This window comes from Nothobranchius furzeri, chromosome 9 (assembly GCF_043380555.1).
Source record: "Nothobranchius furzeri strain GRZ-AD chromosome 9, NfurGRZ-RIMD1, whole genome shotgun sequence".
NCBI classification, from domain to species: domain Eukaryota; kingdom Metazoa; phylum Chordata; class Actinopteri; order Cyprinodontiformes; family Nothobranchiidae; genus Nothobranchius; species Nothobranchius furzeri.
Genome location: NC_091749.1, coordinates 20,626,196 through 20,638,999, shown reverse-complemented (window position 1 = coordinate 20,638,999; position 12,804 = coordinate 20,626,196). Strand labels below are relative to the sequence as shown.

At 45.7% G+C, this 12,804-nt stretch overlaps 1 protein-coding gene and 1 long non-coding RNA gene across 2 annotated transcripts in view; one reads left to right on the top strand and one right to left on the bottom strand.

The window, feature by feature from the left end:
• LOC139071739 (uncharacterized) overlaps positions 1–12,804 on the bottom strand; it is a 111,717-nt gene that overhangs the window by 41,636 nt on the left and 57,277 nt on the right. The gene's annotated exons all lie outside the window — the stretch shown is intronic.
• The window catches only part of LOC107374193 (CUGBP Elav-like family member 1), a 126,310-nt gene continuing 114,334 nt past the window's right edge, over positions 829–12,804 (top strand). The window contains exon 1 of the mRNA XM_054735788.2: positions 829–2,506. Within this exon, the coding sequence (XP_054591763.2) occupies positions 2,436–2,506 (71 nt within the window). The 5' untranslated portion in view covers positions 829–2,435. The remainder of the gene's footprint in view (positions 2,507–12,804) is intronic.

Here is a 12,804-nt window from a genome sequence, read left to right as displayed (position 1 = left end):
AGGTTGTAGGATTGATCCCGGCTACCACCAGAGAATACTGCTGTTGTGTCCTTGGGCAAGGCACTTAACCCAACATTCCTGCCGGTGGTTGGAGGGACCAGTCGCGTCTGTATGGCAGCCACACCTCTGTCAGTGTCGGTGACTCTGGAAGGCGCTGTACAAGTGCGGGTCGGGTAGGTGAGCAGGAAGTATGCAATATGAGGCTGGAACATCATCATAGTGCAGTGAGGTGTCCTCTAACAGGATAATCTGGTGAACAGGAACCGCTTAGGAACCAGGGCTCTCTGGTGTCATTTACTGATGAATGCAAGGAAGCATGCTCCTGATGGAGATAAAGTGTGGGAGTATCCAGCTCATGCTGAAGCAGGAGTTTCTCTTCTGGTGCTCTGGTCTTCAAATGCCTCTTCATTTGCCTCTGAGGCCCTTGGAGCATCACCTTCTTCTGCCTGAAAAATTATAGAAAAAAAGGACATGGGTGCATGATTAAAACAGCGCTTCATCAGTAGCAGAATGCAACTATGGTTCATCAGAAGGGCTGGGCGACGTGGACCAAAACGTACATCTTGATATCTTTTAGCTGAATTCTGATATACAATAAACATCTTGATATTTTTCCTCCTGTAAAATATTCACAAGCTTAGAGCTGTGTTGAGAAATGATATACATAATCTCATCAGCAGATTACATTATAAAGGTATTGATTATTGCCAAACATTACGCTTAAGGTAGTTTTCCAGGAACACCACTCAGAGCAACTCGGACGACGCAGCTCGGCCCGGCCGCTGTTCCCAAGGGCACGGCTCGGCATTTTTCCTCTACTCTCTCCTATTTTTGGTCCCTGCTCTGTTGAGGTACCTGGCAGGGCCAACATCATCACTCCGGTCACAGATTGGGTAGGGGGCGGGGTCACTGATTGCTCCGCCTGCAGCTATTTCCTGGTTCAGAGTCTGACAAAAAGCCATAAAACTGAGCTAAATGTCCAGCAACACCACCATGTTTGTGCCGAGTTGTATTTCTGAGGGGCATACAAGTTACCTTAAACTAAATGTTTTTGAACGTGGTAACATAACTTTTGTACGTCGTACATCCAGCCAATCATCTAGTGTGACATCATCGACAGGCGCAGGACTCCAAACCCCGCGCTCTATGTACTTTAGACCCGTTATGGTTATATGGTTTAAATTTGCAATGACTGGAGTTCGTTTTAATCATTTTCAACAACATTTCGATGGATGTTTTCAGAGATTAATGGTAAAAATGTGCATTGTCACTTTAAGGAAGACAGAACGGACTTCTCCATGTGTCTTTTGCCTCACCCACATGCTCAGAGATATTCTACATTCCTGAGAAGGCTGTGTGAACAACACCTGGACGTATGGGGCTGAGCCGACACTACCGACTGGGCCAGATGTTAAAATGCCAAAAGAATCAGATGGTTGCAGAAAATGGTGCAACATCAGACCATGACGTACGTACGCACACTCACTCAACAAGAACAGAACTGGATTATAATAAAACATGTCAAACTTCATGGAACTTTACTAACTTGAGAAATGATATAAATCCTCAGCAGATTGCAATCATAAAAATGCATTGATTGTTGTTGAGCCCCGCTGTGAGGGCTGACGGTTCGTAAAACGCCAGGGCCGAATTCTGGTCCCAGTCCACCCTGGACGAGTACATTAACCTTCCATTAAGGGTAGGTTGGATTTTGCTACATGTAAGTCTTGTGCTTCCAACATTTAGTCTTTCAGTTTGTGCTGTAATCCTGCAGCAGAGGTGATTTTATTACATAGGAGGTTGTGTAGCAAGTAATCACCCTAAACCATAGTCTAGGACATCACTCAGCTGCTGTGGTCCAAACCTCACAAAGTGAGAAACAGAACTGAATTGCTAGTCCCTGATATGTCCAGTCTCATAATCAGGTGAGGACGAGGGAGGAGCAGCACTCCCCCTTTCATTCCCTCTAACCAACAGGCCTTATCACCATCAATCTGACACCATGTTTATCTGACAGTGAAGGCAAATCTGCTGGCCTGGGAGAAATGTATACAAAGAGCATTGGTCATCAGCACTTTAATTGTTGTAGTCCTAAAGGTCGAATGGGCTACTGGCCCATATATCCCTGCACCCCCCTTTCCACGACCCCCATGTCATGTTTGTCTCAGAACGTTGACGGCTAGTCTGAAGGCTGGCTGGACTTTTATGTCTCTGTTTCTTGTTACTTAAAAGCTCGTTTCTTCAGCAAAACTCATTTGTGTTTTAGTTTGTGAGTTTTAGTGTATGGAGCAGTTTGCAGGGAGTTGTTCTGCTCATTTGTTTGTTTTTTAACTCATTATAAGCAACTCCTAGTCAGCTGAGCTCTACCAGGACATGTTAAATGAGTAGTGTCTCATTCTTGTTATAAAAGAAGACAAAGACGAGCTTTTGCTAACATGGCCTCTTTTAAACTGGATTTTCTCCCAGAGATGTTGGTGGATCATTGCTCTTTGAGTCCTAATCCCAGGTAAGCTGCTTTTTTAACTGTTTCCTGTGTTTTTCAGTTGCACCCCTGTGCTTGTTGGAGTTCATTTCTTGTTTTGGGTTCATTCTATTTTTTCATTTAGTGTTTCCACAAAACAACATAGTTTAATGTTGTCTTAGATGTTTTAGTTTCTTTAGAGTTGATTTACCTCAGTTGTTTGTAAACAATATTTTAATTTAAATAATTTTGTTGTATCAAAAGGAGACTTGTTGATTTCTTGACCACTTTTGGCTAATTAAATGAATGAATTTTCTTGCATAACAATAAAAAAGAACCAGATCATTATTAATCAGAAGCCTTATGAAAATAAAAACCTTTTAAAAGAAGATTTTTATGAAATGAATTTATATCTAGTTGTAGATATAAAGGGTGTGTGGCGGGGGGTTCACTCAGCAGAAGCAACTGTAACCCCTACTTCATACTGGAAACCTCAGTGGAGCGGAACGGCAGCAGAATGATGTACTCGGGTTTGGATACTAGATCCACCTCCATGGATCCACTTTTCTGTCTGTGCATTTAACTACTGGTTGGTCAGATGCTGCGTGTTGGCAATCATTGCAGGAACATGCACGGTATTGACAAACTCATCTCTTGTTTTCCTCTCCTGTTTCCCGGGCTGGACGGGAACTAACGGTGCTAGGTGCGTGGTGCACTTCAGGGCAGCATGGCCTTTGGGCATTTGGAGAGAATGTGCCATCATGCACAAAATTAACCCCCTCTTGGAGCATGTATTGTGTGTAATGGGAGGGGAGGGACAGCGGTGCTGGGGGGGGGGGGGGGGGGGGGGGGGGGGGCTGTGGATGGCTGCTCTTTACTCTGCGGCGGAAATCTGCCGGCACTCATACGTATGCTGAGAGGTTGGCTTTGCGCTTTTGCAGAAATATGTTACTATCCTCCTTAATTTTCCAAGCACTGCTGACACAGCTACCAACTGCAGGGCTTTTTGTGAGGACAAATTAAGTGCATGCATCGTGCATGTGGCTTCCAATAGTGTATGGCTGCAGACTCAGAGACCCCAGATTCAGGCCAACTGCAGATTCAAGCCGACTGCAGATTCAGGCCAATTGCAGATTCAGTCCGACTGCAGATTCAGGCTGACTGCAGATTCAAGCCGACTGCAGATTCAAGCCGACTGGAGATTCAAGCTGAGTGCAGGTTCAGGCCAACTGCAGATTCACGCCGACTGCCGATTCAGGCCAATTGCAGATTCAGGCCGACTGCAGATTCAGGCCTACTGGAGATTCAAGCCATCTGCAGATTCAAGCTGACTGAAGATTCAAGCCGACTGCAGATTCAAGCCGACTGCAGATTCAGGCCGACAGCAGATTCAAGCCAAGTGCAGATTCAGGCCGAGTGCAGATTCAGGCCAACAGCAGCTTCAGGCCGACTGAAGATTCAAGCCGACTGCAGATTCAGGCCGACTGCAAATTCAAGTTGACTGAAGATTCAAGCCGAGTGCAGATTTAGGCCGACTGCAGATTCAGACCAACTGCAGATTCAAGCCGACTGCAGATTCAGGTTGACTGCAGATTCATGCTGACTGCAGATTCAGATTGACTGCAGATTCAGTCCGACTGCAGATTCAGGCCAAGTGCAGATTCAGGCCGACTGCAGATTCAAGCCGACTGCAGATTCAGGCCGAGTGCAGATTCAAGCCAACTGCAGATTCAAGCCGACTGCAGATTCAGGCCAACTGCAGATTCAGGCCGACTGGAGATTCAGGCCGAGTGCAGATTCAAGCCAACTGCAGATTCAGGCCAACTGGAAATTCAAGCCGAGTGCAGATTCAAGACGAGTGCAGATTCAAGCCGACTGCAGATTGAGGGCGACTGCAGATTCAGGCTGACTGCAGATTCAAGTTGACTGAAGATTCAAGCCGATTGCAGATTCAGGCCAACTGCAGATTCAGGCCGACTGCAGATTCAGGTCGACTGCAGATTCAGTCCGACTGGAGATTCAGGCCGAGTGCAGATTCAAGCCGACTGCAGATTCAAACCGACTGCAGATTCAGGCCGACTGCAGATTCAAGCCGACTGCAGATTCAATCCGACTGCAGATTCAGGCCGACTACAGATTCAGGCCAACTGGAGATTCAAGATTAGTTAGAGCTGTTGCATTGGGTCCTGGGTTCACTTCCCAGCCTGGGATCTTTCTGCATGGAGTTTGCATGTTCTCCCTGTGCATGCATGGGTTTTCTCTGGGTACTCCGGCTTCCTCCTACAGTCCAAAAACGTGACTTTTAGGTTGGTTGTTCTGTCTAAATTGTCCTTAGGTGTGAGTGTGTGTGCATGATTGTGTCCTGTGTGTCTCTGTGTAGCCCTGTGATGGACTGGCACTCTGTCCAGGATGTACCCCGCCTTATTGCCCATTGACCACTGGAGATAGGGTTAGGGTTAGGCTCCTCAATCCAATGCAGGACGGAAATATCAGCAAATCCTTCATTTCTGCAGCCATTAGGATTTTAAATCTTCTACAAGTGCTGGAGGAGCTGCCAGACATTAATTGTCCTATGGGATCAATAAAGTTCAATTTTATTTATCTTTGAGATAAAATGTAAATCAAAACAGCATCTTGTGGAGTTCTGAAATGACGAATACACTTTATGCACGTTTGTTTTATAAACTGTAATTATTTAAAACCCAGCAGATGTTCTACTATTTTTTTGTTTGGATGGTCCCGGTAGGCCGTGGTGTGGGAGTCCATAGAGGAAAGAAAGATATTGAGCAAACAAAGTAACTGTTTTAATTCTTTCAGAAAATAAGAGCAATTTCATACTTTAATGAAACTTCATTCACAATCAATGTAATACTTTATGTTTAATTTGCCAAAATGTAAGTGATACAATCTAACTTACCCCTGGATCACATCAGAGGCTGAAGCACGTGGAAAGATGAGCGTTTCTATTCGCCGCCCTTGTTAACCTCCGGCCTCGATCACGTCAGCTGCAAAGCGCCGCAACGCGAGCCTTCGTCACGCTTTGCGGCGTGTGCTCTATTTTTATTTTTTTCTCCCGTGTCCTGTCTGGCTGTGAAGCAAACAGAACTGATGTCTGAATGCTGGTGACAAGTCTTACAGATTTACTCTCAGATGGAGCATCAAAGCTTCTGCTTTAATGTCACGCCTGATACTTAAAACTTTATTATGATTGTTTTTTGAATACTTTGTAATTCTGACCAGAGACGGAGACAGAGGTGAAAGAGAAAGGAAACGACAAAAAGGGAGGGGGGGGGGGGGTGTCACCTGTGTGTGTCCATGTGCTTGTTTATGTAAGGTTTCTCTATAGGACCGTCCAATAGAGAGCGTGAGAGGTCACAGATCTGCCCCCAAAGATGTGTAGGAGAGGGAGGGAGCTCCAAGTCCCAGAGATCCAGGAGCTGTCCCAGAGCATAGGGACCCCAGGGAGACTGTAACCAGAAAAGCCCCTGCCCCCTCTTGAAAGGCGCAGAGGATTGCCCCGGGGGGCCACAAGCCGCAGCTGGCAGAGTCCCGGGAGATATCAGCAGCAAGCCCACAGGCCCGCCCGCAGCCTCCCACCCCCAAGCCGGCCGAGCCCGGAATCCCGGGACCCAGGGGCGACCAGCCTCGCCGGGGACCCAACAGAGCCCAGGGAATCAGGTCCCACCAGGCAGCCACCGGGATCGATCAGGCAGACTCCAAAAATCTTAAACCGCCTGATCCAGGCGTCACAAATGTGGCAAATGAGGCAGGGGGAGGGTAGGCGAAGATGCGTAGTAGCACAAGAAGTCCGAGGAGAGGAGAGGAGTCCAAGACCCCACTTGACATATACAGCCATGCACAGACATGCTCACACATACACATACAACCTAAGACTTAAAAAAATCAAAGCTAGACACCCACTCACGATCCCCATACACACCTTATTCACTCTGGTCCCGGTACTGCTGCACAATGGGTACAACCATCACTGGTTCCCAGAATTTGCCCCTTTCTGCTGGGGGTGATGATGAGCAGGCACCCCAGCTCAATGCTGAGCAAAGCATCCCACCACCCCAGACCCCAACATGACGGCCAGCTCCCCCTCCAAGCCTCCAGCCCCGGGAAGCCAAGCGACAACAGAGGTGTGCTAAGACCCCTAGGCTTCCTCTGCCTGCTTCAATACAGTGTTAGTGCGTGTTGATGAGGTGTATTCCATGGCTGTGGTGAGCAGGGAGTACAGGTATCGTCTGGCCTACGCCAGCTGATGCAACCACACAAGCCCACTCCCTCCACAGCCCTCTGTGTTTAAGCGCAGTTTAAAATTGGAAGTGGGCACCGGCACGCGGGATGAGGCTGAAAGATCCCCTTTCCAAATGCAGTTGATTGTGCTCACTCCCAAGGCCCTAAGTGTATGTTTGCGTGGAATGTCGTTGGTGGAAGTGTTTAAGGTGCAAATAAAATTAGGGGGCAGGCAGCCACAGGAATGCGGAAATGGTATCCATAACCGCACCCCTGACTTGCCCACCCCCCAAGGTCCTATGTGCATGATTGTGTGATGATGTGAAGGAGCAGCAGGAAAATATTGTGTGGGGATGGGGAGGAATGGCTGGTTGGCCTAAGCCCTCAAGGGAGCCAGCTCCCCCACTGACCCCAATAGGCACCTCCGTTCCAAAAATGCCCCCCCCCAGGGCATGGAGACCCCAGCCCATCTGCCAGGGCCCAAAGCAGCAGCATCTCAGAGCCCCAGGGAGTCCGAGGGCACCAACCCAGCCCCATCCCAGCAAAATATCTACTCCCATCCCTGCATTTGCACAACTTCCAGAATATTTAAGACATGAGACATCCTGGTAAGGTTGGGTCCTCCCCCTCCTGGACATCGCCCTCCCCGTGATGGGACAGAGTTGTTATTATTCCAGAGGAGCCAAAGTCCACCTGAGGCCCTTGAGCCTCGGCCATGCACTGCCCCTTGCTCTTGCCTTCTTCATGGCAGCTTACGAGTCAGGACCTCATTCCCAAGTCCCCGCCCAGATCCCCACATGGGTCAGCCACCCCCACACCACAAGCCCCCACCCAGACCTATTCAGGGGTGATGCAGCCACCAGGAAGCAACCCATGGCTGCCGCCGAAATCCCCCAAGGGGCCCCGCTCACAACCGCCAGTAGTCCACCCCCTGAGGCAACCCAAGCGCCTCCAGAGAGGGGCAGCAGCCCCCCAGCCTCAGACACCCCCAATGAACCCACCTCCAGGGAGTGTACGGATACTCCAATCTCAGATCCTCCGCCCCATCACCCACATCATCCCGCAGGACAATATCGATGACCCCCTATCATCGCTATGTGATGGCCCAGGGAGATTGACTTGGAGTGGAAGCAGAGACTGTATCAAGTGTAATATCGTTGTCGTCGTCTTCCTCCACTTATCCGGGTCCGGGTCGCGTAGGCAGCATCCCAACTAGGGAGCTCCAGACGGTCCTCTCCCCAGCCACCTCCACCAGCTTCTCCGGCAGGACCCCAAGGCGTTCCCGGACCAGATTGGAGATGCAACCTCTCCAACGTGTCCTGGGTCGACCCGGGGGCCTCCTGCCGGCAGGACATGCCCGAAACACCTCCCCAGGGAGGTGTCCAGGAGGCATCCTGACCAGATACCCAAACCACCTCAACTGACTCCTTTCAATCTGGAGGAGCAGCAGTTCTACTCCGAGTCCCTCCCGATTGTCCAAGCTCCTCACTCTATCTCTAAGGCTGAGCCCGGCCACCCTGCGGAGGAAACTCATTTCGGCTGCTTGTATTCACGATCTCATTCTTTCGGTCATTAGCCAAAGCTCATGACCATAGGTGAGGATTGGGACGTAGATCCACCGGTAAATCGAGAGCCTGGCTTTCCGGCTCAGCTGCCTCTTCACCACCACAGATCGGCTCAGCGTCCGCATCACTGCAGACGCTGAACCAATCCGCCTGTCGATCTCCCAATCCCTCCTACCCTCACTCATGAACAAGACCCTGAGATACTTAAACTCCTCCACTTGAGGTAAGACCTCTCTCCCGACCCGGAGGTTGCAAGCCACCCTTTCCCAGTCGAGAACCATGGTCTCTCAGTTGGAGGTGCTGATCCTCATCCCAGCCACTTCACACTCGGCCGCAAACCTAGCCAGCAAGAGCTGAAGGTCATATGATCTAACAAAAGATTTCTATACTGGTTAATGCAAAGAGTATCTCTATATTTCCAATTCATGAGGATAGTTTTCTTTTCTTCTCGCTGTATATATTATTTTGCGAGCCACATCAATTCTGGCAGGGCTGAGGGGAAAATGGCGGACTGAGTGATCACATTTCTCTTGAGCTCGTCATAATGTCCCGATGTTTTAGTTCTGAAGTTCAATATTCCACTTTTCTCTACTTATTTTTGGAAATTCAGCCAAATATGAGGAAGAGCAACAGCACCAAGCCTGTTGCAGTGAAAAATACCCTAGCTATCTACAACCACGGAGCATGACTATTCAACCCCGATGGAGATGGCTAATGCTAGTAGCAACAAGCGAGACAGAATGTCGGCAACTCCTGCAGGCACTCCAGAAAAAACACACATGGAAAAGAAGGCCAAAGGTACGTCTCAGGAAGAGGACTCTAACAAATCTCCTGATACCATACTGCAAGCTATTGAAACACTTGGAAAACGTGTTGACGACCGCATGGGTAAAGTTAGCCAAAAGATGCAACAACACAGTGCCATGTTAGCGTATATCGCTGTCAGTGCAGCATAACTCCGAGGAGCTAGACGAGTGCAAGTCGAAAATAAAAACTAGAGAATCAGGTTGGCTCACTCACACTAGAGAAGAAGGACATGAAAGATCGACTACTGCAGCAAGAAAGATACAAAAGGCAGTGGTGTCTTCGAATTAAAGGAGAAAACGAGAAGATGAATGAAAACATTAGAGCAGATGTGGTGGAGCTTCTAAGGAGAATTGCACCAGACCTGAAGGAGAAGATGGATGAGGAGGTTGACGTTGTCCACAGAGTGGGGAGAGTGATGGAGAACAAATGCAGGCAAATCATCATCCTGTTTGTGAGAAGAGCAGTGAGAGATGACATTTGGAGACGAACGAAGGATTCTCGTGTGTGCAATGAAGAAGAGATCCGCTTTCCTGAAGACCTGACTCTAGAGGACTGGAGATCCAGACAAGCAATGTGGCCAAGAATTGAGCAGGCGAGGAAAGAAGGCAAGGCTTCTGGCTTCAGGGGTGCTTTTGCTTTCATAGAAGGCAAGCACATTATGGAGAAGACTCCAGGTACAGGCTGAGATACTAGAAGATGTCATGGAGATATAGTGGGAAGTAGTGGAAATGGGACTTTTCCTATATTTTTTTCTACTCCACCTTCTTAAAACCTTTTTAATATCATTTTTTCATGGGTTCAGTGTTCCAGTTAAACAATGGTTATTCTTCTCTTTCTTTTAATACAAGGGGAATTAAAGACTCAGTTAAGAGTAATGCAGTTTTTTTATTCGGCAAGGGGCAAGAAGCAAATTGTATTTTTCTTCAGGAAACTCATTAAAATGAGTCAGATGCTAGATTTTGGTCACAGAAATGGGGAGATACTATTCTATTTAGTCATGGTACAGACCACTCAGCTGGTGTTGTGGTTTCTTTTAACAGATGTCCTGGCAAGGTTCTGGATAACAGTGGATTCAGATCTGGATTGCATGTGTCTTGAATATTGATAATACTCTGATTATTCTGGTTAACATCTATGGTTCTAACGATGATCAAAGAAATAGCAATTTGTTGCATCAGCTGTCAACGGTTATAAAATAACTTAACACAAAACTTCACACTAACCATGTGATAGTGGGAGGTGATTTTAACATTACCCCGGATGAGTGGATGGATAGGTGACCTACTAAATTCTCAAGCGAACATAGAAATCCAATTATGCAAGACTTCACTGTTTATAACAGATTAGTAGATATCTGGAGAGAATTGAACGGGGAAAGCAGACTGTCTACCTGGCACAAACCTAATGGTCACATTAGATCACGGATAGATTATTGGCTGGTTTCAAACTCCCTTTTACGTTGTGCTACAGAAACAGTCATTTGTAACAGTCCTTAGAGTGATCATTGCACTACAACTCTTAGTTTGAAAAGTAGACCAAGTTAATAGTTTTAAAGATTATTGGACATTTAATTCTCAGCTGCTAAAAATGAAGAATTCTGTACTACTATTCGTAAACTTATTGTGGAAATTAGGAATAATAACATTAGCACAGCAATAACTAAATGGGAGTTTCTGAAATTTAGCATTAGAAAAACATCTATTGCATTTGGTAAGAAATTAAATAAGCAAAGAAGAGAAGAAGAAACAACTGTGGTAAGGGAACTTCTGGATCTTTATAGCAAGTTAAACTGGACTGAAGAAGAAAAAGCACAGATTAACACCCTGCTGTCTAAATTGGATGTAAAGTATCTGAACAAAGTCAGAGGTGCTTATGTGAGATCCAGAGCCAAGTGGATAGAAGAGGGAGAAAAGAATACAGCCTATTTTTTTAAGTTAGAGAAGCACAGATTCAGTCTGTAATCTCGTGGTAAATGGAGAGGAAAGTACAGATCCTAAACACATTTCCAAAGAAGTTTTTAATTTTTACAGCAATGTTTATAAAGTCATCATATTCAGAACAACATACCACAGCCTTTTTTTTGATAAAATTAATGATTTTATTCCATCGATAGATGATTGTTTTAAAGAAATTTGCGAAAAGGATTTAGCTCTGGTGGAATTAGATTGTGCTATTGAAAACATGGCATCTAACCGCTCACCAGGACCTGACGGCATAACAACTAACCTCTATAAAGATTTTTGGGAACAATTGAAACTCCTAGTATTCCAAGCATTATTGGAATGCATAAATCAAAAGGAGCTGATGGAGACGATGAAAACGATGAAACAAGGGTTAATAAAGTTGATTCCAAACCTTGGGAAAGATAAAGAGTATTAAGTAATCTGAGACCTATTACCCTTCTAAATACAGACTATAAGATTTTTACTAAAGCTTTAGCAACTAGATTAAAAACTGGCATCTCAGAAATAATTAGCCCAACACAATCAGGATTTCTCAAAGGAAGGCCGATCCATAATAATATCCGCTTGGTTCTGGACCTTATAGATTACAGTTACCAAATTAAAGATGATGGTTATATGATGTTTCTGGACTTCTACAAAGCCTTTGATTCCATTGAACATGGCTTTGTTTTTGAATCACTCAAACATCTTGGGTTTGGGAAACCTTTCGTTGATAGGATTGCAATGTTACATCACAATATTAATAGTTGTGTTTCCCTTCCAGAAGGTGCATGCTCCAGATTCCAGGTAGAAAGAGGAATCAGACAGGGCTGCAGCATCTCACCCTTGTTATTCATTATAGCCACTGAGCTGTAACTGTTTTAAATTCAAATATTAAAGATTTAGACATAACAACCACAAATTAATTATTAGTCAGCCAGCTGATGATACGCCTCTTTTTCTAAAAAATAAAGAACAAATTCCATTAGCCTTAAATACAACTAAGCCTTTTTTCTCACAAGCTTCTGGTTTGCACTTAAATTTGGACAAATGTGAACTGATGAGTATGTTTATGTTTATGTTTATTCATTTAGCAGACACTTTTATCCAAAGCGACTTATAATTTCTAACCTATAGGGCATGTTGTGATCTGTGGGGGAAACCGGAGTACCCGGAGGAAACCCACGCATGCATGGGGAGAACACGCAACTCCACGCAGAAAGGCCGCAGCCAAGTTTCGAACCTGCAACCTTCGTGCTGCGAGGCAACAGTGCTAACCACTGCCATTCACTGAGTATCCACAGCCATTCTGACTCTTCACTGTAGAGTATGCCTGTTTAAAGTGAGATTAAATATTTAGGAATTTGGATAACCAAATGTGTGGAAATTAGTGAAAAAACAATATTCAAGATCCTATTGATAAAGGCAAAATTATTTTACATAACTGGTTACGAAGCGACCTAACAGTATTTGGTAGAAAAATGTTAACTAAAATGGAATCATAATCCAGACAGCATACTCCCTACCCATCCCAGCTAGAGTTATAAAAGAAATTAATAGAAATAATTTTCGTTTCATATGGAGAAATAAACATCACTACATCAGAAATGTAGACATTTTAAAGGACTACAAAGATAGGGGTATAAGGGCTGTTGACTGAGATTGTGAATGGGATGTTGAAGATTAATTGGCTGAAGTCTTTCTTAAAAACGGTGAGGATATTTGGTTTGCCTTACCTTCTTTTGTGTTTAATAAAGTCGGAGGTATTGGCCATTTATTAGTTTGTGAG